Here is a 27,031-nt window from a genome sequence, read left to right on the forward strand (position 1 = left end):
CACCCCCACCCCCGGCACCACCCCAGGATGAAGCGAGTGGTCAGTCTCTGCTCATCAGTGCAGGAAGCAGATTCTGGGACAACGAGGGGAGAATAATGTGGTCTCAGCAATAGACGAAGCAGGCAGCAAAGGAATAAAATCAGCTCCATCAGCCTGTGTATGAAACAACAACCTGACCAAAAATCTGAGCCTTATAAAAACAAAGTGGAGGGACTTCCCTGGTGGCGCAGTGGTTACGAATCCACCTGCCAGGGGCTTCCCTGGTGGTGCAGTGGTTACGAATCCACCTGCCAGGGGCTTCCCTGGTGGTGCAGTGGTTACGAATCCACCTGCCAGGGGCTTCCCTGGTGGTGCAGTGGTTACGAATCCACCTGCCAGGGGCTTCCCTGGTGGTGCAGTGGTTAAGAATCCGCCTGCCAATGCAGGGGACACGGGTTCGAGCCCTGGTCCGGGAAGATCCCACATGCCACGGAGCAACTAAGCCTGTGCGCCGCATCTACTGAGCCTGCGCTCTAGAGGCCGTGAGCCACAAGTACTGAGCCAGTGCTCCTAGAGCCCGTGCTCCGCAACGAGAAGCCACCTCAGCGAGAAACCCGCTCACGGCAACAAAAAGTAGCCCCCGCTCTCAACAACTAGAGAAAGCATGTGTGCAGCAACAAAGACCCAACACAGCCAAAAATAAATTAATTAATTTAAAAAAAAAAAGAATCTGCCTGCCAATGCAGGGGTCACGGGTTCAATCCCTGTCCCGGGAAGATCCCACACGCCACGGAGCAACTAAGCCCATGCGCTGCAACTACTGAGCCTGTGCTCTAGAGCCCACAAGCCACAACTGATGAACCCTGTGCGCTCTAGGGCCCATGTACCGCAACTACTGAGCCTGCATGCTGCAACTACTGAAGCCCACGTGCCTAGAGCCCGTGCTCCGTAACAAGAGAAGCCATCGCAACAAGAAGCCTGCACACCACAACAAAGAGTAGCCCCCGCTCGCTGCAACTAGAGAAAGCCCGCACACAGCAACGAAGACCCAAACGCAGTCCAAAAAAAAAAAAAAAGAGGTTAAGAGTAGTAATTAAAGAAAAAGCAAAGTGGAAAATGAAAGCAAAACAATATGCAGAGAGGCTGGCCCTCTCTGCGGGGGGTGGAAGTCTGCAAGCCTACCTTGTGTCAGTCATGTCCATGTACATGGGTTTACTTCTCCTATTAATGAGAAAGACTTAGAGGTTGGCTCACAGACCAAAACCCAACTCCACACTGTAAAAGCAGAGTGAGAAAGGCTAAACCAGTAGAAAGAATGGGTGAAGGCATGCCAGCCAAAGTCAAACAAAATAGAGCAGGGCTGCTGCCACAGCGGAGAATTCAGGGCAAAGAATTACAGGTGCAGAGGATGATAGTCCACATCCTAAAGGCTATTCCTATGATCCATAGGGAGGATACAATAGATAGGAGTATCTATGCACCAAATAACATGGCAGCAACTTTCGTTAAGCAGATGCTACAAGAGAGGAGAAGAGAACCAGAGGAAGGCAGAGCTGGCCCAGCTCTCTGTCTGACTGATGCTGTCATGGCATCATGGCAGACCTCATGGCACATGTGTCAAATTCTCTACCCCAATAATAGAGGCCCTATCTTCCTCTCAACTACATATGGGATATTCACAAACTTTGACCTTCTATTAGTGCACAATGAACACTTCAATAAATTCTAAAAGTAGAAACAGCATGAATAACATTCTCTGGTCTCAAAGCACCAAATTTATAGTGAAGACAAAATGGAAAAAACCCCTTGACCAGGAAATTCAAACAAGACAAAACAAAACAAAAAAACACTCTCCATTCAATTACAGAATTTCTAGATAATATCAAATATTACATGCCAGATCTGTGGGCTATACAGCTAAGGCAGGGTTCAGAGGAACATCTGTGGCTTAAATATTCATTTATATCAATACAAATTTTAAAACAAAATAAGCAAATTAAAATACAGAACTTGAAAACTAGAGCAAAGAAAGGATGAAGAAACTCAAATTAAATAAAACTGAAAACTATTACAACAAATAAACTAAAAAGTGAATCTGGAAAAAAAATACGCAAACCACCAGGTAACCTTATCAAGGAAAAAAGAAGGCACAAGTACGCAAAATAAGATATAACAAGGGAGAAGTAATTGTCATAAGAGAAGGGGAAAAAAAGACACCAATTTTCTACAACTCTGTGTAGACAAATTTGAAAACCTGGTTAGGATGGATAATTTTGTAGGAAAATACAATTTACCTAAACTGACTCCAACAGAAATAGAAACTCTAAATGGTCTAATTTCCACAGATGAGGTAGAGAAAGTAACAGAGATACAGATGGTCACAAAGCCAAATTCTACCAATCCTCTCAAGGCAAGACGATCTCAAGGCTACTTAAACTGTTCTGCATCATGGAAAAGGGAGACAAAAAAATAATGAAATGGGTACAATATTGATACCTGATAGAGACTGTACCAAAAAAAAAATCAATCTCAGTTATGGATCTCAATGTAAAAATCCTACATACAATGTTAACCAACAAGATTAATAGCACATTAAAGAGAAAACAGATCATGATCAAGTGGGGTTTGCCAGAATGCATGGATGGTTCAAGATCCATCCTATATTAATATAGGAACTTACAGACACTGAAGAGGCGTTTGGGTAAATTCGTTGGCCATTTGTGCTAAAAACACAGTAAAGGGGACTTCCCTGGTGGCACAGTGGTTAGGACTCTGCGCTCCCAATGCAGGGGGCCCAGGTTTGATCCCTGGTCAGGGAACTAGATCCCACATGCATGCAGCAACTAACAGTTCGCACGCAGCAACTAAGAGTTCACATGACACAACTAAGGAGCCTGTGTGCTACAACTAAGGAGCCTGCCTGCCCCAACTAAGACCCAGCGCAACCAAATAAAAATAAATATTAAAAAAATAAAATAAAATAAAAAATAAAAACACAGTAAAGTAGGACTGAAGTGAATTGTAGCCCAAAGCAGCAACACACTTAAGAGGGGAAACCCTGCCAGCTCCAGCTGGGGGCAAAGCCAGGAGGCTGCTCTCTCCACCGCCATTTACAGGCAATGGAGATAGCAAGTGAAGCAGTGAGACGCCAGAAGCCATAAGGTGCCCAAGAATGGGAGAGGAAAAGGGGAAACTGCATCTGGCTGCAAACAGTGTGGAAGAATATCTAAAAACCCATGAGAATTGAAAGAAAAACTACCACAAACAAAAAATTTAGTAAGGTACCAGGACACAAAATTACCATACAAATATTAGCAACCTGTTGTAAGACACAATGGAAGAGAAGACCCCAGTTACCAAAATATCAACTTAAAAATTATCTTAATGAGAAATATGCAAAACCAGAAGAGATCTTTGGGGTGTCCTGGAGGCAAGAAGTGTTCTGTGGCTTTTATCCGGTTCAGTTGTGTTCACTCTGAGGAAATTCACTGAGTTGTACACGTATCACTTGTTACTTTTCTGCATGTTATATTTAAATAAAAGTACCTTTAAAAACAACGGGAGAGGCCATATGAGGTATATATAAGGTAAGCATTAAAACATTCCCAAAAGGCACAAAGGTGAGAGTGGGGCAAGGCTATTGATAGGATAATTCGGCCTCAAAAAGGTGTTAATCCTTCCCAATTAACTTACAAATTTAGTGCAAACAAACTGATTCTAAAATTTATGAGAAAAATGAAACAAGCAAGAGTTGCCAGGAAACAGATAAGCAGTGAGGTTGCGGGGAGTTACGGTAGGGGTAGGGCTGGCCCTACCAGATGTTAAAACATAGGATAAAGTTAAAATGTGGCCTTGCGGCACGGAGAGGCAGACAAGAGGATGCTCAAAAAGAGACCTCATGCCGCATGAAAATTTGATTTTTGAAAAACACGGCATTTCAAACCACTGGGGAAAAGATGGGACTTTTTAGTGAATGATGTTAGGAAACTGGATAGCCATGTGGGAAAAGATAAAGCTGGATCTGTATGTCACCCATTTACCAGACTGTGCTCCAAAAGGACCTGAAGTCTAAGGTGAAAAATACTACTGTACTCGTTCTAGAAGCAAACATGGGTGAATTGCTTTATAGCCTGGAATGGGGAAGCCTTTCAAATCATGACTTAAAATCCAAACACAATAAAAGAAAGACTGAGAAATGTGACTACATTAAACAACAATTAAAAGAAGAAGCAATCAAAAAGGTTACACAGCAAAAAACACCAGAAGCAAAGTCAAAAGACAAACACCAAACACTGAGAAATACCATTTGCAACTGATATCAAAGAAAAGGTACTAATCTTGCCCATGTGTAAACAGCTTTTGGAAACTAAGAAGAAAATGAGCAAACTTGATAGAGAAGTGAGCAAGAGACAGCTACTATGGTTTCCCGAGAAAGAAGCACAAACAGTCCTCTGAGACGTGAAAAAGTGCTCCATCTTGTTTCTCATGAGAAGGGCGATGGGCTGCACCCTGAGTCGGCGCAGCCGCTTACCCATCTTCCAGTCCCAGGGCACTCTTTACACAAACCCAGACTCAAGTGCTCAAAATCCTGAACACAAGCCAGCTGGCTATACCAGCCTGTGGGCCGGGGCAGGAAGTGCTCTACCTTCCTGGAGCTGGTGCTGGATTCCCGTGAGGCTCTGGCCCCAAGGCAGTCTGTTCCCCAGGAGGGATGATGAGCTCTAAACAGGAGTGTCAGAGGGAGAAAGGAGGAGGGAGAGAGGGACCCCTGCCGTGACTCTGAAGACAGGCTGGTTCACACACAAGAGGAAGGTAGAGTGCCCCCCTACCCTGGGCCCCAGCCCCACCCCTGCCCCAGCCAGGCTGAGCCAAGCAGGCCTCTGCCCATGCCTGTCTGGAGGGGGCGCCCCGCCGAGAAGGGTGCTCACCGGGAAGGACTTGATGGACCACACGATCTCACTGTTCTCGGGGACCCACTTGACGCTCCCCACTGTCGTCTTGAACTTGGGTGAGTCGGCATCGTTGGGCACAGGGATGTGGATCTCCACGTTGTTGGCTGTTGACCGCCGCTTGAACTGGCTCTTGGCCTGGAGACGAGGCCAATGTGGCCAAGGTTGCGGCGGGCGAAGGTGAGACAGCCTGGCTCCCACCCAGCCTGCTCCCACAAGGGCCACATGCCCCTTGGCCTGGCCTCTGGGAGTCCCACTCCCAGCACCGAGCTGACCCCCACGCCCTCTCCCACCCCCTGGGGTCTTCCTTAAGCTCAACTTTGGACGGTCAGTCTCTGCCCTCCTGTCCCCTTGGCCTTTGGGACTCCCGATCCCTCCCTCTGGCCCTGGCCTCCAGGGAGAAGGTCTGTGTGACCAGGGCTGGCCTGGGCTAGGTGAGGTCACTGAGTGGCAGAAGTGCTCCACCTGGACACTTGGTCACAGGCCACTGCCACGGTGGCCGCACACAAGATCCGGGCAGTGTGCCCTCTCTGTGCCCAAGGCCCCGGACAGGCCAGAGATACCAGAAGGCCTGCATTGGCGGGGGAGCCCAAATGCCCCCCCTTATGCCCCACACGCCTGGCTGATGCTGCGTGCAGGATGCACACACACCTTGATCATGTACTCGATGCGGCTGTGGGAATGCTTTTCAATCACAGACTCGATCCAGATCAAGGGCTTGACCTGTCGGGGAAAGTGAAGATGGCGCTCACAACCAGTCGTTTTACAAAGCCCTGTTTCACAGAGGGGAAACTGAGGGCAAGGGACCACAGGGCCAGGTGTGAGCCCAGCACACTGCTGCTCGGGGCTCCACAGCTGGTGCCAGGATGGGTCAGAGCATTAGAGAAAACACAGAAAACATCACCGAGGACGCTCTGGTGGGGAATGCCTGGGAAAGGGGCAGTGGTGTCAAAGGGGTCTGGCCCCTCAGTTCAGAAAGTTCAGAGCCTTGCATTGTCAAACAGGCTCCTTGGAGCCCAGGCTGCTCATGGGGAGCTGTGCCCATCCTGGGCATCACCTCACAAGACGTGAGACTCGCTGTGGACGGGGACGGCTCCCAGCCAGCAGGGAAGAGGAGGGAGGCTGCCCCAGGGGAGGAGCAGGGGCGGGGGCCTGGGGGCCCTCTTGGCTGGCGGCTGGTGCACTCACATGGGTGTTGAGGCGGTAGGACATGAGCTCAAACTCGCCATCGGGTGGGATGAAGGAGATGGTGCGGTCGTTCTCAAAGCGAGAGAGCCGCACACACTGGTGGAACTTCACGTCCTCCAGCTCCACGGACTTGCTTTTGCCACCTGAGGGGAGGTGGGGGTGAGGGCGGGACAGTCCCTAGGCCCCCCAGGCCACTCTCTCAGCAATGCTCCCACTGTCTAGGGTTCACTCCTGACACAGCAGAGCAGAGCTGCCCCCAGATCTGTGAGAGTATCTTGGGCCACGAACACCAAGGGGGCCGGCTTCTGAGGCAGCCACGCCCCATCTCTCCTCACCCCGCTGGAAGCCCCATTACGTCCCGAGATTGGGCTGAGGACAGGGCTAGTAGGCCTAGTTCACAATGAGTCCCCAGCCAGGGTTGCTGCCTGGGACATGTTTGCTGAATGATTAACAGACCCCACTGAGGGTGCTCGGTGATGGCTTGGGGCTCCCTGAGGGCGCCGGTCCTGTCATCCCTGGGGTCCTGTCTTGGTTTCCCAGCCCAGAGAGGCTGTGTGGGTTGAGCTCAGTCCTGAGAGGGGAGCTGCTCTGATGGGCTAACGTCAGAGAGGCCCTCACTAGCGATGCTGCAGACGTAATTATGACAACAAGCGCCACTGCTCTGGCCGCCGGTGGACCTGTGGTTGGCGGGGAGGCTGGTGGTCCAGTTTGCAAACACGGAGCCCCAGCCACCCTGGGCTCCTGAGGCCGCTCTGGCCATGCCTCACCATGGGAAGTGCTACATCCAGGCCAGGCAGCGCATGCTCGAACCACTGTGTGTGGCTTTTGAACAGCCCAGACCCAACGCCAGAGGTGAGGGCAGAAACTGGGTCTGGGAGGGGAGAGCGAGCCCGCAGTACCTTCCAGTAGGGTGGAGTTGAGGACCTGTTGTATGATGCTACATGTGCTTTGGCACCTAAGGTGCTCACCTGCACCTCTGGCCCTCGGAGCAACAAGGGGGCTTGACTTGAGTATTTTCACTCTCCCATGTCCTCTAAGTCCAGGTGTTAGTTTATTCGTTTTCACAGTTGTCTTGTAAACAACGTGAAAATGTTTCTAAGCCAAGTGCTTGAGATGAACTTGTTGTTCATCACGCAGGTGAACAGTCCCTCAGCTGCCCCAGGGGTGAAACCTGGGCCCCGGTGGCATACTCACGGCCCGTGTTGTCGAAGAGAACCTTGTCGTTGAGGCCCAGGCGCAGCTCAGGCATGCCCGACAGGAAGACCCGCATCTTGATGGAGCCCACAATCTCACTGCGTAGGACGTTACCGTTGGCACTGACCTAGGGGGTGGCGAGGAGGGGGTGAGGGGAGGCCCCACGCACCGGTCACTGTCCCCCAACCACGCTGTGTGACCCTCCTGGCCACTCCCATTCTCGAAGCCCTTCTCGCTGTCCCCTGAGCTGGGGAGGCAGGGCCAGGCCAGGCCAGGGAGGCAGACACTTACAGGTCCCGCCTTCTAGTCCTCAGGCCACACTAGGCTCCTCCCTCGCAGATGGGCCAGGTGATACTGTGCCTGGAATCCTCTCTGAGGGCTCTACTCTAAGTTGCTCTTGGGATGCCCGGGGCAGACCTGGTGGCTTGAGGCCGTGTGCTCGGCTGGCCTGGGCAGGGACTCTACCAGGTCTGCTCATCTGCTGGGAGCAGGCCAGACTGACTTTCCTGGAAATCTCTGTTTCTCCATGTGGGGCCTGGCAAAGTCCCTAGGGCTTGTTGAAGACAGAGCTTCCTGGACCCTGCTCCCAGGGCTGCCCTGATGTCTGATAACCACCGATCCAAAATAACAATACACTTAAGCAAATACAATCACAGCTACAACACTGACTGAGCAGCTCCTCCTCAATAGGGCGGGGCTGTGACTTGGGCTACCTTTTAACTCCTGTGCAAACCGGAAGGCATCTGAGAGTGCAACTAAAAATCACAGCAGGACGATGGGCAAACCCGGAGACTGTCCTCAGGGGGCCAGGCTGCTGGAGCACCTCTCCTTGGGCCCATTTTAGAGACGAGGACACTGAGGCACAGAGAGGATGCCACACGCCGAGGGCACAGAGTGGCTGGCAGAGGTGCTGGGGCCACAGCCTGGACCACCACCCCGTAGTGCCATTCTGCATGAGGCCACATCCACACCAGCAAGTGAAACAGAGGGCTACAAACTCAGAGGCCCTAGGGCCATATGGGCCGTTCCTTGGAGGGCCTGAGTTTCCGATTTCTGCAGAGAAGCAGGAAAATCTGTCCAGTCTTTAACTCAGATGTCTGCAAGTAACACGTGCATACATGAAAGCCCTCCGCCTCTGAGGGAAGTGGAGAACTGAGGCGCCATGTGGACGATGACCCCGAGAAAGGCACAAAACAGGACAGAAGGCCCTGCAGGGTGTGGCTCCGTCACTTCCCGTCGCTCACTATGCTCTGACCACGCTGGCCTCTCACTGTCCTCGCCTCAACAGGCAGCAACCTGACCCCACAGCACACAGAAGCTGCTTCCTCCTCTGCCTCTTGCCAGCCCTGTCTGCCTGTCCATCCATCCTGTCCACGCTCGGGTGAGGGGTCATGTCAGGCTGCTCACTGCTGGGTCCAGCACGAGGACAGTGCCTGGGGCAGTGGGCACTCGGCGAGCCCGTGCAGACATGGCCCTTCGCCCCTGGGCTCTGGGCAGCTGGCACTACCACCTGCCTTACTCTGCGGGTCCTCCGTGTTCCCCCCCGACAGTCTGCCCTTAGACCCCCTTCTCTGGGGGGCTATCTCCCCTTGGGGAGTTGGGACTGCACCACCCCCTATAGTTGAATGATGGGAAAGAAGGCTCAGGAAGTGGAGACAAAAGCCATGCAGCCTCTAAGGCTAATCCTGGCCACCTGGGCAGCAACCAGGACGGTGCTGAGGCGTGACTGGCAGCCCAAAGCTGGTGCCTTCCCCAGGGTGGGCATAGAGGAGATGTTTGCCGGGGGATCGGCTGCCTAATTATACTAGTACAACAAGATTTTCAGAACCTGGAGGCCAATGTTGACTCTGAAGGCCGCCAGTTCTGCAATCAGACTTAGGAAGGTGTGTTCCAACATGACTGGGATGTCCATACCTGCCTCTTGCTGCCCCTCGTATGGAAGAACAGGGGTCCTTGGGCAGTGCCATGTGTAGGGACACACTGCGGCTGGGACGCCCCTGAACTCCCAGCACTTTCCCAGGCAGTTGTTTATAAGCTGCTCCCTGGGATTGCTTCTCCACCTTAGGACACCCTACAGCCATGTTCTGGGCTCAGTAAACAATTCAGACGAAGGTCCTCAGGCAGGAGGGGAACGCAGTGAGTGAGGCCACTGTCTTGCCTCATGGCTTAGTAAGTAAGAGAGCAAATACGTTTATATTCAGTCCACTGGGAGAATCTTTTTGAAAAGCACTGTTACTTAGCAATTGCATGTCTGGGAACTCGGCCCTCCAGAAATCCTGCCCAGATAAGGGAGATGCCCAAACACACATCTGAGGATGAGCAATCATGCTCATTTCTGCACTGGCTGTAACAGTCAGAAATGGGCACACCTAAGTGGCCCACATGACTGGACTGGCCCAGCCAATCCTTGTCTGCCCAAGTAATGGGAGTGAGGCCCTCTCCCGAGAGGTGACGGGCAGGCTGCAGGTGACATGGGACTGGCCTGCATCACCCTTTCTCTACCACTGACTACAGCTATAAAACCTGGGCAGGATGCATGGGCAACTACTGGAAGACTGAAAAGGTGGATCTGGGAGGAGCCGACTGAATGAGCAGTCCTCCCTACCCCCCTACCCATGTGAAAGTGCAGCAGAAACCTGAAAGTGGAACCAAGAAGTATGGTGCAGTCAGAGCTTGTGGAAGCTTCTGGCTCTAGCTCCAGGGCCAGAAGGGGAACTCCTGCTGCTCAGAAGGAGTATGGAAATCCCTCATTTACCCCCTTTTCTCTGTTTTCTCACGTCCCAGGCCCTAGGCAATTCAGCTGCCTTTCCGAGAGGGTGGGGCAAACCCAGGATTTCAGCCCAAGTGCAGACAAGCGCTAGAGTAGGGATCTAGAGCCCCGAGTTTTTGGCCGCAGAACCAAAAAGGGAAGCCCCCAGCCAGAAAGCACCAGGTAGAGAGCAGAGAGTGAAAGGTTCAGGTAAGCAACCTCATGAAGTTGTTTATGTCTCCAGATCTCTCTAGAACCAGGCATGCATGGATATGATCCTAATTAGCACGCCAAAGACATCAAGAACCAAACTGTCCCCAGTCCCTGATGGACCACTGGGCAGTGCATATTTGGCATAGATTTAAATAGCAAAGGGCACAAAGACTTTGAAAACTGAACTGATTCTCATGGCCCATAGATTGGGGGTTGAAACTTGTGACCTGAACCTAACCAGGACAATTGTCAGCTAAAACAAACAAACAAACAAAATCAACATTTTCTGTATAATTTAAATAAGACCTAGAATCTTACCTCAGGATATAATCTAAAATTACTCAGCATACAAAGAACCACGAAAATTTCAGCTCACATGGAAAATACAATCAACAGACACCAACAATGATATGGATATTGGGATTATCTGACAAAGACATTAAATAGCTAGGATAAAAACTGCAAACACTCTTGCAACAAATGTCAAACTAGAAAGTCTTGGGAAAGAAACAAGACTATAAGAAGAAGAATCAAATGGAGATTTTAGAACTGAAAAATACAATAACAAAAAAATCACTGAATGGGCTTAATAGCAGAATGGAGATAACATAGGAAACGGTCAGTGAACTTGAAAGCAGGTCAATAGGACTTATCCAATCTAAACAATAGAGAGAAAAAAAAGATGGAATAGAATGAACAGAGCCTCAGAGACCCTTGGGACAATAACAAAATGTCTAACATTTATGTCACTAGAGTCCAGACGGAAACGAGAAAGAGTGAAATGGTGAAAACATATTTTAAGAAATAATGGATGAAAACATCCCAAGTTTGGTAAAATATGTAAATCTACAGATCCAAGAAGCTGAACAAGCCCCAAACAGTAGGAATCCAAAGATCTCCATACCTAGACACATCATAAGCTATCTGCTGAAAACTAAAGACAAAGAAAAAATGTGGAAAACAGCCAGAGAAAAACAACACATTACCTACAGGGGAATACCGATTCGAGTGACTGTGTATTTTCATCAGAAACCATGGAGTCCAGAAGGAAGTGACACAACATTTTTAAGGTACTAAAAGAGAACTTGTTAACCCAGAATTTGATATCCAGTGACAATATCCTTTTGGAATGAAGATGAAATAAAGACATTCTCAGATGAAGGAAAACGAAGGGAATCTGTAGCCAGTGGGCCTGTTTTGAAAGAATTGCTAGAAGAATCTTTTTAGATGGAACTGAAATTGTACCAGAAGGAAACCTGGAAAATTGGAAATGAGGGGAGAGCAACAGAAATAGTAAATATCTGGGTAAATATGGTCGAGAGTCTTCTTTTTCTCCTCTTGAGTTCTTTAAAGTATGTTTGACAATCGAAAGCAAAAATTTTAACACTGTCTGATATGGTTTTCAATGTATATAGATGAATATACAGGACAACTCTATAATGGGGCAGTAAAGTTTCTAAATTCCAATTGAAGCTGTAAAATATTAACTCTAAGTAGAGTATTTTATAGCAACCACTAAAATAACTATACGAAGAAAAAAAAGATAGAGTGAAGAAACAAAATGGAACACTACAAATGTTCAAAAAGATCACAGAAAGATAGGAAAAGGAAACAAAGGAATGAAAAACAGAAGGCAAGTAATAAAGTGGTATATTTTAATCCAAGCAAATTAACAGTTACAGTAAGTATAAATGCTCTAAATATATAAAAGACAGAGACTGTCAGAATGGATTTAAAAAATGACTCAATTATATGTTTTCTACAAGATATATGGCACAGGTAAGTTAAAAGTAAAAGGATTAAAAAAAAAGGAGTAAAAGGATAGAAAGACATATACCATGTAAACACTAATCAAAAGAATTCTGGAGTGACAATATTAATAGCAAAACAGACCTCAGAGCAAAAAAATTATCAGGAATAAAGAGGGACATTATATAATGATAAAGGGGTCAGTTCACCCAGAAAACAGAAGAATCCTAAATCCATTTGCACCTAATAACAGAACTTCAAAATATGTGAAGCAAAGACACAGACAAATTCACAATTACAGCTGGAGATTTTTTTTTTTTTTTTTTTTTGCGGTACGCGGGCCTCTCACTGTTGTGGCCTCTCCCGTTGCGGAGCACAGGCTCCGGACGCGCAGGCTCAGCGGCCATGGCTCACGGGCCCAGCTGCTCCGCGGCATGTGGGATCCTCACGGACCGGGGCACGAACCCATGTCCCCTGCATCGGCAGGCGGACTCTCAACCACTGCGCCACCAGGGAAGCCCTAGCTGGAGATTTTAATGCTCCTCAGTAACAGGTAGAACCAGTAGACAGAAAATTAGCAAGAATTGCTAGAAGAATTGAACAATGCCATTAACCAACTGGATTTAATTGGTATTTACAGAACACTCTCCCCAACAAGAGCAGAATATACATTTTTTTCAAGGGTACATGGAACATTCACCAAGATAGATCATATTCTGGATCATTAAAACAGACCTTAACACACTTTAAAGAATTGACAGTATATAAACTATATTCTCAGACAATGATAGAATTAAATTAAAAATCAATGACAGGGACTTCCCTGGTGGTCCAGTGGTAAAGAATCCTCCTTACAATGCCGGGGACGTGGGTTCGATCCCTAGTCAGGGAACTAAGATCCCACGTGCCACAGGGCAAATAAGCCCACGTGCCACAACTACTGAGCTTGTGCGCCTCAACTAGAGAGCCTGTGTGCCTCAAACTACAGAGCTCATGTGCTCTGGAACTTGCGCACCACAACTACAGAGCCCATGCACCCTGGAGCCTGGGCGCCACAACTAGAGAAGAGAAAACCTGCACGCCACAGTAGAGAGAAGCCCGTGCGCCACAATGAAGATCCCACATGCTGCAACTAAGACCTGATGCAGCCAAAAATAAATAATAAAAAATATATATAAATAAATAATAAATAAATCTTTTAAAAAATCAATGACAATGAGATAACAGAAAAACCTGCAAACATTTAGAAATTAAACAACACTTTTATTAAATAAGCCATGGGTCAAAAAGAAAGTCTCAAGGGAAATTTGAAAATATTTTGAACAAAAATGAATATCCAACATATCAGTGTAGGATACAGCTAAAGTAGTGCTTAGAGAGAAATTTATAGCATTAAATGTTTATATTAGAAAAGAAGAACGTTTCAAATTAGTATCTTTAGTTTCCACTTTAAGAAACTAGAAAAAGAAGAGCAAAATAAGCCAAAATCATGAGGAAGAAAATATTAGAGATAAGAGCAGAAATCACTGTGATTGAAAACAGAAAAATAATAGAGGAAATCAATGAAATCAAAAGTTGATTCTTTGTGAAAATCAATAAAACAGATAAACCTCTCATAAGATTGACAAAGAGAAAAGAAAGAACATAAATTACCAATATCGGAAATGAAAGAGAGTGTATCAGTACAGACCCTGTACACATGAAAAAGGTAATAAGGGAATACTATAAACAACACTGTGCATAGAAACTCAGTGACTTAGATGAAATAGATCAATTTCTTAAAAACAGCAAACTACCAAAACTCACTCGAGATGAAACAGAAAATCCAAATAATCCTATAACCATTAAATAATTGAAATTCGTACTGAAAAATAAATCTCCACACACCATTGTAAAGCAATTATACCCCAATAAAGATGTTAAAAAAAAATAAAAATAAAAGTAAAAAAAAATAAAAAAATAAAATAAATAAATAAATAAATCTCCAGGCTCAGATAGTTTTGCAGGTGAATTCTACCAAATAAAATTAAAAATAAGCAATTTACAATGGCTTCCAAAAAATGAAATACTTAGGTATAAATATAACAAAAAATTTGTACATGGTAAAAACTAGAAAATGCTGATGAAAGAAATCAAAGATGACCTAAATATATAGAGAGAGACATACTGCACTCATGGATTGTGAGACTTAATATACTAAAGATATCAAATCTCCCCAAATTGATTAATAGAGTTATTTAACACAACACCAATCAAAATCCCAGACAAGCTGATTCTAAAACTCTACACAAAGGAACTAAAGAGCTGAACAATTTTGAAAAAGAAGAATGTTGTGAGAGTCACATTATCTGATTTTCAGACTTACTATAAAGTTACAGTTATCAAGACAGTGTGGTTATTGGTGAAGGAACAGATATACAGATCGATGGAAAAGAACAGAGTCCAGAAATAGAGTTGCACAATATGGCCAATTGTTCTTCGACAAAAATGCAAAAGCAATTCAATGGAAAAAGGATAATATTTTCCAAAATGATTTTACAACAAATGAAAAAAAATGTTCAATATGCAAAAAAATGGATATATGCCTCACACCTCAAATAAAATTTAAGTCAAAAATATCATAGACCTAAATGTAAAACTATAAAACTTTTAGAAGAAAATTTAGGAGAAAATCTATGTGACCTTGGGTTTGACAATGAGTTCTCAGACATGGCACCAAAAGCTTAATCAATTTAAAAAACTGACATTTGGACTTTCTCAAAATTAAAAACTTTTGCTCCGTGAAAGACAATGCCAATAGAATGAAAAGAAAAGTGACAGACTAGGAGAAAATATTTGCAAATCACATATGTGACAGAAGACTTTATCCAGAATATATAAAGAACTTTCAAAACTCAACAATCAGAAAACAAACAACTCAAAAATGATCAGAAGATATGAAGAGACACTTCTCCAAAGAGCATAATGATGCCAAAGAAGCACATAGAAAGATGCTCAACATCATTAACCATTAGGGAAATGCACATTAAAGCCATGATGAGACACCTATTAGGATGACAGAAATAAAAATGTTGATCAAGGATGTGGAGCAACCGGAACTCTCATCTGCTACTGGTGAAAATGCAAAAATGTTAACAGCCACTCTGGAAAACAGTTTGGCAGTTTCTTACACAGTTAAACATACACTTACCATATGACCCAGCAATCCCACTGCAGGGTATCTGCCGTAGAGAGATGAAAACTTCTGTCCACACACAAACCTATACATGAAATGTTTATAGCAACTCTTTTAACAACTGCCAAACGTTGGAAACAACCCAGATGTCCTTTGATGCGTGAATGGATAAACATACTGTAGTTCAACATATAAAATAAACAAATATAAGAAGAAATAAACTTTTGATAACAGAGCAACTTGGATGAATCTCAAAGGCGTTATACTGAAAGAAGCTAGATTCAAAGTGACACACACTGTATGATTCCACTCATACAACAATCTCAAAAAGACAGAACTATAGTGATGAAGACCAGATCAGCAGTTGCCAGGGGTTGGGAACAGGCAGGAGGGTGTGACTACCAAGAGGCAGCATCCAGGGAGGTTTCTGAGGTGATGAAGCTGTTCTGATTCCTGGTTATGATAATGGGTACACAAATCTGTACATGTGCTAAAATTCATAGAAAATATGGTCAATTACCAAATAGTCACTTAAAAAATAAAATTAAAAAACAAACAAACATACACAAAACAGTAAAAACCAAAAATCAAAAAACCCCCAAAACAAGTCACAGGAGAACTACATCTTATGTTCTCAGTTTCACAGAAAAACAAGGTATGTCTGTATATCTACAGCACGAGGTCCCAAAGGATGACAATGAATCCCTAAGCGATGTGGCCTTTCTGATAACAAAGCCCTTCACTTTCAAAGTCTATACACTGCTTTTTTGTTTTTTTAATGATGTGCATGCATTCACTCTAAATAAGAACAGAAACTAATGAAGATAAAACAAGCTCACATTGCAATGAGCAGCCCAACCTGAATCCTGCTGATCTGCTATCACACAGAAACTACCTGTTTCTCAGGGCCTTGCTAGTTTTAAAAGTAGAGCTGCTTTTATTTCCAATCATGGAGAAGATAAAATTTTAAAAAAAGAAAAGGAAGCCTACCAGGAGATTGACAGACTCAATGACGTCCAAGAACACCTCGTTCTTCCGGTACTTGATGCCCTCAGAGCGCCAGGACACTGCGTTGGTGACGGTGGCTGGGGGCCGTGGGGCCCCTGTTTCCAACTTGTGGCCTTCCTGAGTTATGTACCTGTGGGCCCGGGCTCACAGTTAAGCAGCTCAGGCACAGACATTCTTCAAAACAGCCCCTCCCTGTAGCAGGCGCCAGGAAAGGCAGGCTCTGGTTTCACCTGAGGCTGTTTAACACAAGAATATCTTACGATTTCCAAAGCCTCCAACAAACTCTTCAGTTACAGTGAGTGCAGAGTGGTCACTTTTAGGGAGCCAAGGAGACAGCGTTGGTGAGGAAAACAAGAAGTGGGCATGAAGTGCTCCCCTGCTGGGGGTGCAGAAGGGACCAACCTCCTAGGGGTGTAACCTGGTGACCCTGATTCCACTTGGGGAACAACGGATGTGAGATGTGCTGAAGTTCATGTGGCTTCTCTGAGTGTCCCTCTGCTCCCCTGTAAAATGGGAAAACAGCACCCCTGATTGTGAATGGAGTGAAAAAAGTGCTTGCACAGGGCCTGGTTCACAGGAAGTGCTTAATCCACGGTGACTGTTACTTGATGGGCAGGATTCCAAAGGAGGGAGATTTTTCATCATAGCTTCATTTATGACAATAAAAACAAAGGCAGGTGACTCCCTAATAACAAGCCATTTAGCACACTTCTGTGGATGGAAATGAAGACCTCGCAACAGGAAAAATGCTCATGCTACGCACGGATGCTGCGTGGAAAAAGGACCCACAACTGTCCCAGTGACTTAGTAAACTTCTGGTGCAGCTGGAGACAGGGCAGGGGGACCAACAACATGAACATACGTTTGCTTCCTCCACCTCCAAACCTGCTGACGACATCAATGTTGTGACGTCACCCAGGAGGGGCCTGACCCCTGCCCCCCATCCCCGGGCCCCATCCCACCCACTCACTCCTGCAGGATCTTGCTGTCTGTGGTCTGGGGGTAGCCGAAGTCCATGAGCTCATCCAGCAGCTCGTAGATGATGACGAAGTTGTCGCGGATACTCTCCTCTTCCAGCTCCTTGAAATATTCCGAAAATACCTGTGGTGTTGCGTGGGGGGCAGATCGTTGAGAGGAAGGACGAGGAGGGGATGAACGTTTGCACGAGTTCATTTGCCCTTCGTGCCCTGAGGCCCCTGCTAACAACCCTTTTGTCCACAAGCTGCGTTCACCCGTTTCCCAGAGTGCTATGGACGAGGCCTTGGGCTCAGGGAATGTGGGCAGGAGGACAGCAGTGGCCGCCTATGAGGCAGGAACCAGGCTGGGGGAGTACAGGCGTCAGGCCTGGTCAGAAGCCCCACCCCTGCGGGCCCACTCTCCTCCCCTCCCTGACAGACACTCTCAGGCCTGGGGCCCCTTCCCATCTTCTCTTTAATCCTGACTGTAACTATCACCCTTTGCCTCTGAGCCAGGAGTGACTCAGGTGAGGGACAAGAACCACTGCGGAGGGGACAAGTGGCTCTTCCAGCCTCCTCTGGCCTCCCTGAACTCCAGTCTGTACAGCTGTGCCTGCAGACGAATCTGCCCCATTTCAACAGAAAATTAAGAGGATCAAAGCAGGGATGCCAAAGGAGACAAAGGGAAGAGGAGCTTGGTCAAAGCTCTTTCATGAGCACAAACACTGAAGCAGAAAGGCAATGCCAAACACTTCAGGGAGGAGAACCTTCCTCCTTCCCGCTTCCCCGTCTCCACACCCCAGGACTGCAACCGCTGGGCCTCTCCTCTGAAATCACAGGCAGCGCAGCCCGGCCTGCAACAGCTCTGGAATGCAGGCCTACTCCTCAGCCTGCACCCGGGGCCTCCCCGGGGGACATGCTGCTCTCCTGCCCCCATGTCCTCACTGCCCACACCAGCCTGTTCCCCAGCGTCTGGCGTAGATGGCTCCTGATCGGGCTGCACAGGGCACCATCTGAGGGATGAAAGCTTTCCTGGGCCCACCCCAGGCCTCCTGGGCCCGCCGCCCGCTTTCTTCAACCCCACAGCCCCCACTTTGGCCGCGCCCCTCTATCTCTCTCCTGGAAATCGGCCTGGCCTCCCAGCTGCCTTCAAGTGCTTTTTCTACTCAGCAGCCAGAGATGATCTTACCTCGAATCAGGTCTTGTCAGTCTCCTGCTTAGTGCCCTCCACCATCTCTCTCGAGACTTGGAATGAAATCTGAACTCCTCACTAGGCCCTGTACATCCCGCCCCTGCCCACCCCTATGGTCTAGCCCTGTCACCTTGCTGATAGCAGCCCCACACTCTGTCCTGAGCACACTGGCCCACCTGATGTTCCCTGACTGCACCACGTGCACTCCCCCACCAGAGCCTTTGCATGTGCTGCTCTCTGCCTCCCCAGCTGTCAGCTGGGCCTGCTGTGTGTCACCTCTCTCCAAGGTAGGGCCTCAGGCCTCTGTGTTTAGGCCCCGCCCCCACAAGATTCCGAACAGAACTTGGCTCCGCCCTCCTCCTGCTTATCCCACCTTCCTAATCTCTGACTCATCTGGTTACCCTCCACCCTTCCACAGCCAGCTAGGGGGCATACCTGTCCCTCTTGGAGTCATGGCGCACCTGGCCTGAGCCCCACCTCCCGTTCGCTTTCCTCTCTTCACCAGGCAGAGGGGCAACTAAGGCCACAGAATCCCACTCACGGATCACGTGGAGCTCCCCCATCTCACTTCTGGGGTTCCAGCTCCAAACTCCCTAGGGATGCTGCAGCCCTCGGGAGGCTGGTATGGTGAGGCACACTGCAGTGACAGGGTGACGGATACCCCTGTGGCTCAACTCACCTGCACCACCTTGTAGAGGAAGGAGAACACCAGTGACACGCACGCGTTCTTCTTAGAGGTGGCGACCACTGCATGGCGGCTGCAGTCAAGGAGCAGTCAGAGGCCTGGGCTGCCACCCCACAGACCCCAGTTCACTGCATGTTTTGGAGCCACCCCAAGCCATGACTCGGCCCTCAGCGGGTTACCGACCTCCTGGTCTGAGCTGGGCCTGGGACACAGCAGTTACAGCCAGAGGAGGTCCCGGCTCCCAGGGAGCGCTCAGCTGACAGAGGGGCAGCAGGGGGCACAGGGAACCCACCCCAGCTGCTGGGTAGCGGGGGCTGCCCTGAGGAGGTGATGCCTGAGCTGAGGGCTGAAGCCCAGGGTGTGGTAGAGGGCACTTCAGGTGGGACGAGCAGCCTGGGGCAGGAGGAGGTAGTGCGGGTCATCCAGAAGCGGAAAGCAGGAGCACAGTCGGCCCTTCTCCAAAGCCCATCGCTTACGTGACCCTCCTGAGGTCCAGGGCTCCCCAGGCAGGCTCCGGCGGAAGCAGCCGGGGCCAATTCTACCTCAAGCCTTTCTTTGAGCCTTTGCCCCTGAAGCAAACCTTTGAATGAAGCCTCCACTTTCTCACTAGTATGATGGGGGCCTGAGAGTGGATTTACTGAGGTGATGTATGTAAAGTGTCTGGCACACTCCCTCTGATGGCCGGGGGGGGCAGGGGGGACGGCGGTGGGGGTCGGGGTATGTCCTCACCTCTTGGGGTCAGTGTATACTGGGCACTTCCTGTTCCTCTTTCCTTAAAGGGCCTCAAGCCACCCAGGGAGGCCAGTTCCTGTGCACTGCGCCCTGGCCATTCACAACAAGCCTGTGCCACTCCAGTGCCAAGCTGTGAGCTCTGGGAGGGAGAAAGGGACTGCCTCTACCTCACTTCCTGCCTCAGCTGGCCCAGCGCAGGGCCCCAGGAAATGGAGCTGGGCCAGTCAAAGGAGTGCTGGCTTCCCACCTCTAGTCCGGGCAACATGCCATCCAGGTGCTCTCTAAGGAGGGGCAGAGGGCACCTCTGACCCTCATGGCTGGGCCTTGCTGGAAACTGCCACCTGACGATGGAACTCAGGCTGGAACTCAGGCAGGGTGTGCTGGGCACTGGCACCCAGAGGGGCAAGCCCTCGATGTCTCCTCCCTGGCTGCCCATGCGTGAGACACTGGGGCCCAGCTGGAAACTGGTCTGACGGCTCCTGCTGCGCTGACACAGCTGCCCCTCCCTCCTCTCCATACCCGGGCAACCACTGCCCAGACCCAGGGCAGCTTCCAAGACAGCCAACTCTTGGCTCACAGGCCACCTACCATACTCTACAGAGCTGCCCCTGAGGCCTTCCAGAGAGGGGTGAAGAAACAAAGGCACGATGAAGGGAGCCAGACCTCAGGGCACTGGATGAAGGTCCCAGGCCAACACCTCCCACCCTGTAACATGTACACAAATCACTAGGGATGGCCTTGCTACAATGCAGATTCTGACCCAGCAAGGCTGCATCGCATCTGGGATTCTGCATTTCCAAAAGGCTCCCAGGGGATGCTCGGGCCCATGGACCACACCTGCACTAGCGAGGTCCTGTGTGTCTCCATGAACACGGGAAAGGGGAGAGAACCCGCGTCTGCTGGGGGTGATGCATCTGCACCAGCTCAACGGACCCTAACAGTCCTGCTCTCACTGGACTGTGGGAAGGTGAGGACTTGCCTCCAGTCACATAGCTACTGGAGCTTGGGTCTGAACAGGGCTGTGTGCTGCAAAGCCATGCCCTTCTTGCAGCAGTGCGGATACCAGAATGTGCCTGACCAAAGCCATGCGGGGCTGGTCAGACCTCACGGATGGAAACTGCCTCAGCCAGGTCTCCACGTGAGCCTGAGCACGGGGGGCTCTGAGATCTGGGCAGGGTTGGGAGGAATCTCTCCCCTCCCACCACCCTTCATGATCCAGGCCACCACCCCGCCCACCTCCGCCTCCCCACCCCTCCCTATGTCCACTTCTGATCCCTGCAGTCTGGCATCCACTCAGCAGCCAGAGACTTTCAGAAAATGCAAACGTGCCCGTGTCACCCCTCTGCCTGAAACCTTCCGAAGACTTCCCAACACACTTAAGGTGATTTCCTATGAGGCCTTGCAGTGCACACCCTGCTGACCACTTGGGCCCTGCTCCTACCATGCAACCCCCTCCAGGGCTCCAGTCACCCCCCACTACAGCTTCGGAATGAGACTTCGCCTGGGCTAGTGCTCCTCGTGCCGGCCAACTCCCGTGGCTGGCAGACACCTGGCCTTCCTGCAGGTCTCCTCCAGGATGTCACCTCCTCAGGGAACCCTTCCTGGCTCCCTGGACCTCTGTCACACTGGTCATCCTTGGGCAGCAGGGAGCTCCAGAAAGACAGGGCTGTGCCTCATGGGCCCCACTGGCCTGAGCCAGCCCTGGGTCAGCCGGGTCAGGGGCCGGCAGCCCTCAGTTGCACGTGTGTGTGAATGCACACACATGTCCACACGGGGCCCCCTGGGAGCCCCCTAGCCAAGGGATACGATACAGGTTGTTGTGCTTGATCCACATGAAGCGGACTCCCCCATGGGCCAGGATAGGTGACAGCATCCCCTCCTCCTCTTTCTCCATCAGGATGGGCATGAAGTGCTCCACCTCCGACATGTCCACGTCACCGCGGTAGTTCCGGCAGATGAGTACCTGGATGGCGGTGGAAGACAGGGAAGACACTTTCATCTTGAGTTCCACCAGCTGGATGGCTGGGGTGGCGGGTGAGACGCACCAGCTTCCTTCCCTCCAGGGACCCCAAACACACCTGTCCATCAAAGGGCCATCTGATCTCCATCCCCCAGGGGATTCCTCAAGGAAAGCATTTCGCCAAGTGAACTTCCTCAGGGGCCAGTGGGAATCTTCCCAGAGGGAGCGTGGAGGGGGGCTATGGGGCAAGAGTCCAGGACCGCGTCACTGGGGAGATGCCAGGTTAAACAATGTCCCATAGGCTCTCATTGCAGATCTTCTCAGAGCCTTTCTGTGCTAACGAGCCCTGCTCTTCTGTCTGTGTCAGGAGAGGGACACTGCTAAGTGTTCACATCTACCAGAACCTGCCTGTGGCCTGAAGAGAAGCTCTTCTCCTCATCTCTCTCTCATGGCCTGTGGGTTTGGATGTGAAACATCACTGCCGATAGGAAAGGAAAATGGGACAACCACTTTGGTAAAGTTTGACAGGTTCTCAGAAAGTTATAATCCAGCTTATAACCCAGCCATTACTCTCTTAGGTATTCACCCAAGAGAAAGGAACCATACGTCCACATGAAGATGCATGCATGGATGTTCACAGCAGCTTATTTTAAAAAGACTCAGGCTGGCGAGAATGCCAACGTCCTTCAACAGGTGAATGGAGACATAAACTGTCCAGCCACACCATGGAACACTCCTCAGCTATGAAAAGGAATGACTACTGACACTGGCAACAGCATGAGAGAATCTCAGGATCACTGAGCCGAGTGAAAGAAACCAGACAATGAAGAACATATCTACGTGATTCCACTGAAATAAATAAATCCTGGGAAATGGTAACAGAAAACACATCAGTGGCTGCCTGGGGACAGGCTGGATACAGACGGGTGTGAGGAAGCTTTAGGGGGTGATAGAATATGTGTTTATGGTTTCCTGGGTATACACAATGACTGAACTCATCAAACTATATGCTTTAAATAAACACAGTCTGTTACATGGAAGTTACACCTCCCTGAAGGAATGAAAAAGGAGGTGTGAAGCTATGCCATTCTGAGCAAGGCCCCATTTGGAGATGCCGCCTAGAGCTGCTGCCACTCTTGTGTGTCCATGAGGACAGCTGGCAGTATAACTCAGTAATATGCTGAGAATGACACCACAGAGCTGACCAGTCTGGGAGCCGCCTGCCTCAGAACCTGTAGTTTCATAAGATACATTGTCTTACTGTACAAGCCAGAGAGAGACAGAGAGACAGAGAGAGAGAGAGAGAGAGAGCGCAGACGAGTGAGCAGGTGAGAGAGAACCTTCCTTTTCTAGTTTCTCCTTTGTGGCCTATGGGCAAGGGACCCTGTGCCCTCACTGCTGTTCAGAAGGCCTCTTAGAGACTCAGCACCCAATGGGTGAGCTTGTGGGTACCTGGACCAGGCCCTGGCACAGGGATTCCCACATACCCTCTCATATATTCTTTGCCAGGAGTATATATTGCCTCATATACTCCCCCCACCATGAAGCAGGACTGATATTTTTAAAGAGATGGACAGTGATGTCCAGAGAGGTGGCACCACCTGCCTGAGGTCACACAGTGAACAAAGGTGAGCCAGGATTCTAACCCCACTTCTCACTCCCTTCAGGGCCACTTCTGCTTGATAAATATTGCTTTCCTGGGCTTCCCAAGCCCACCTTCTACCCCATGTATCCAATTTTGGGGGATGCCACGGGCATGGAGTCCCCGGGCCCCCAGTGTGTTCAAAGGAAAGAGCAGGGAGCAATTTATTTTGCTCACCTTCATCACCAAGGCTGCAGAGAGGTCCACTCATTCATACCGTCTACCATACATCATGCTGGGCCTGGAGACACAGGGGTGACCAAGACAAACAGGGTCCCTGCACTGAGACAGCTGGTCAGGGGGAAATGAGAGACTCTGCAAGGGTATGACCTTCAAACTGAGGCCTGAGGGGACAGGCAGGATAGAAGCAGAGGGACCAATGTGGCTAAAGCCATGGGGTTAAGGGTGCAGCCCATGTGGGCACACCTAGGAGCACTGGTTAGGTAGAGTAGGGGCAGCCTCGGAGCTCAGGCTGTAGGTCAGGACAAAGGCAGGAGACAGGACAGATTGGAGGGAGGCAGGCAACGAGGGGACAATCCTCAAACCCTTGCTGCTGATCCTGACCCCACAATTCCTTCCTCGCAGACAGTGAGACAGGTGTTCTTAAACAGAATCAGATCAGATTGCTTCTTGTTTAAACTGCTGCTGCCCCAGCCTCCCCTCATACAGAACAAACTGCAAGTCCATCCCCATGGCATGTCTTCACAGCCCCTCCAATGCCTCTCCATCCATGCTCCCCAGACTCACCCCATTCCAGCCATCCTGGTCAGCACCCTAGCTCTCTCTAAGCAATCTACATTTGCTCCTGCCTCAGGGACTTTGCACTTGCAGTTCCCTCTGCCCAGAATGCCCTGGCCTAGATCTTCTCGGTTCTCAGACCTGAGCTCAGATGGCACCTCCTCCAAGAAGTCTTCCCTGCTCACCATGGCTAAGATCATATCCTGCCCCTTTCCACTCCCAAGCCCACTTTACCTTCACTGCCCACATCACCACTGCATTATATATTCATAACCTCATTTATCATCTGTCGCTTCTACCAGAGTCTAACACTCCCTGAGAACAGTGACCACTTTCGTCTCGTTTACGGCTGTGTCCCAGCACCCACAACAGAGCCTGGCCCATAGTAGCTGCTCAGTAAAGTCTGTGCAGTGAACATGGCAGTGAGGAAAAGGAGGCCAGGATAATGCCCATGTCTCCAATGTGGGCAGCTGCATGGATAGTGGTATCAATCACTGAGATGGGGAGAGAGAGAAGGGCTGGCAGGTGGCGGGGAGCTCATCTGGGGAAATGCCAAGTTTGCAGTGGCCGTGAGACCTCCAAGGTGTCCTGGAGGCCTGTGGATCTCCAGATAAGTGCTCTGGACTTTGGAACAAATTTGAGAGTCATTGGCACAGTGACATAAATCAAAGTCTGCCTCAAGGAGAGCAACAGTACGGGAGGCACGCCAGGCCCAAGCATGAGGAGCCGACGTCCAAGGGGAGGGCAGAAGATGAGGGGCAGCAGTCAGTGAGAGAAACGGGGAAAACAGAGAGCACAGCAACCTCGAGGCCAACAGAAGCCTGCTGAGGAGGAGCGTAGTAGTGGTGTCAGAAGCTGCAAAGAAGCAAGAAAGATAAGGGCAGAGAAATATCCATGGATGGCTTTCTATCAGCTGAATGTGGCCCCGCTGGTTTCCTTGGTGATCAGAGGCTCTGGCTGGCAGGTAGATATGTGGTTGTGAATTTCCTGACTTTATTTTTTATTAAATGAAGTCTGCGCAGAAGGCAAACTTTCAAAACATGAGGTCCATGGGGAGTGGAATAATAAATGGCGTGATGGTCACTGAGGATGGGAGGCAAACCCACAGCTGCCTCAGGAGCTTCCTGAAAGGCACGTATAATCATACTTCTTCCAGGCTATTGTCTCCTATGGTGGCTGTTCCTTCTTGGGATCAAAGTGGTTCCCTCTGTCCTGCTCTCCCATCTGGACATCCTCAACACCCACGGCCCTCTTGGTATCATCCTCCAGGCTCCAGCATTACCCAGGACTTTTGGCTTGCCAGCGCCAGCGGGCCCACTGTGACACCTCCGCGTTCACCTGACTGCCACCTGGTCACCTTCCCAGCTCTGGCATCTCCCTCCTCCAGGAAGCCTTTCGTAAACATTTCTCCTCCCGCCAGCCCAAACTGAGGATGGGTAACTGCATTACTGGGGCCTTGTCCTTGTGGCTAATGGGATCTGACCATTTGGATCCATGTGTCTGCTTGGATCTGTCAGCTTCCATGCACCTCCCCTACCAGAGCTCAAGGTCCGTGGGGACTAACATGGCCTGTGGACCATGGGTGGTGCTGAGCCTGCCTGGTGCGTCTGCTCAGCGAGTTCACACACTCGCCCTAGGTCATGCAGCTGAGCAGCAGAGACAGGTTTTGAGCTCAGCCCTAACTCCTCAGTCACAGAGCGATGGTCCGCACTGGAATTGGTGCCTACTAGGTGCTCATGAAATGTTTGCTGAAGAAATGAGTGATCTGAGTAGGCAGCCTGTAGGACCTCTGGTGACACAGTGGCCAGGGAGGAAACAAGAACACGTGCTACAAAGACTTGGGAAACACTGCACCCTCCCAGCCCCTGGTGTGCCCTGTGTCTTTCTTTGCCTCCAAGAAGGTTGAAGAAGGGAGCCTAGTACTGGGTCTCACTAGCTGTTGACTTTGGGTGGCATCCAAGGCAGGCAACCCACTTAAGGGACTCTGGGAAAGTGCTGGGGGTGGGGAATGGAGCAGCAAGGGACAGTCACTTCACCTCTTCACTCCCTGCTGCTTCTGAGCTAACTCCTGCCCACTTCACCTAGGCCCGACACCGGTGTTTCTCTCACTCACTGATGTGGGGCTTGTTTAATATTGTTGGTTCTGCCCTATTCTTGTTACTCCCCAGTGCAAGAGGTCTCTTGGCTTCTAGCTGGGATGGACTTGGGGGAAGGCAGCAGGTCACTTCTGGAAAGTTTTGAGATCCCTCCTTTATGAAGCTTTCCCAAAAACCCCTGGGAAAGGCACCCAAGGCCTAGTTATGTCCAATTCCTCCTTCATGTCTCAGCCGGGTTTGTCACTCCCCCTGGGCAGCCCTTCCTGACCCCCAGCAGAGGCTGACTCTCCCTATTATATCATCACTGCTCCACCACTGCAATTTATATTTATTTGTGCTTTTTGAGATCAGTGTCCCTCTACCACCAGATTTTGAGCTCCAGAAGGACAGGGACTGATTTCTGATCTTGCTCCCCAAAGGCAGCCCAAAGCTTAGCACCCTGCCTGGCACTTAGTAGGTGCTCCTCAAATATCAGCTGAATGAACACTTGATTCTGGGTTCAACTCCTAGACCTGCCACTTCTCTGTGACCGGTGTGACCTTGGGCAGATTGCATCGCCTCTCTGTGTCTCAGTTTCTCCCTCTGTTAAATGGCACTCCCACCACCCACTTCACCTGACTCTTGTAACTCAATGTCACAGTGAACGTTAAGAAATCCCTACAGGGACTGGCACAGAAAAATCGCTGAATAAACATAAGCTGCTGCGCTCCCAGAGGGCGGGACTGGCCCGAGGGCACACTGTCCCCGCAACGCCTCACCACCTCTGGTCAAGGGTCGTGCAGCCCCTCGGCGCCAGGCCTGGCTTCCACGCGGGCTGCGGCCCGCG

At 49.8% G+C, this 27,031-nt stretch overlaps 1 protein-coding gene across 3 annotated transcripts in view; it reads right to left on the reverse strand.

Annotated features, from left to right (window-relative positions):
• AP1M1 (adaptor related protein complex 1 subunit mu 1) overlaps positions 1-27,031 on the reverse strand; it is a 30,231-nt gene that overhangs the window by 2,764 nt on the left and 436 nt on the right. Inside the window, exons 2-10 of one of the 3 annotated variants that reach the window (XR_004475564.2) lie at positions 21,576-21,732; positions 19,032-19,099; positions 17,175-17,305; positions 16,187-16,334; positions 7,311-7,437; positions 6,117-6,259; positions 5,580-5,651; positions 4,908-5,066; positions 4,625-4,700 (exon numbers count right to left, since the gene is read on the reverse strand). Coding sequence is in view for 2 of the 3 variants with exons in the window: in XM_004277606.4 (XP_004277654.1) it covers positions 4,908-5,066; positions 5,580-5,651; positions 6,117-6,259; positions 7,311-7,437; positions 16,187-16,334; positions 17,175-17,305; positions 19,032-19,099; positions 21,576-21,732 (1,005 nt within the window). In the remaining variant the exon portion in view is untranslated. Of the gene's footprint in view, positions 1-4,624; positions 4,701-4,907; positions 5,067-5,579; positions 5,652-6,116; positions 6,260-7,310; positions 7,438-16,186; positions 16,335-17,174; positions 17,306-18,528; positions 18,964-19,031; positions 19,100-21,575; positions 21,733-27,031 lie in introns of those variants that run through there. The other 2 variants (XM_004277606.4, XM_033401567.2) reach the window with 2 other exon arrangements.

Source organism: Orcinus orca, chromosome 3, assembly GCF_937001465.1.
Source record: "Orcinus orca chromosome 3, mOrcOrc1.1, whole genome shotgun sequence".
NCBI classification, from domain to species: Eukaryota; Metazoa; Chordata; class Mammalia; order Artiodactyla; family Delphinidae; genus Orcinus; species Orcinus orca.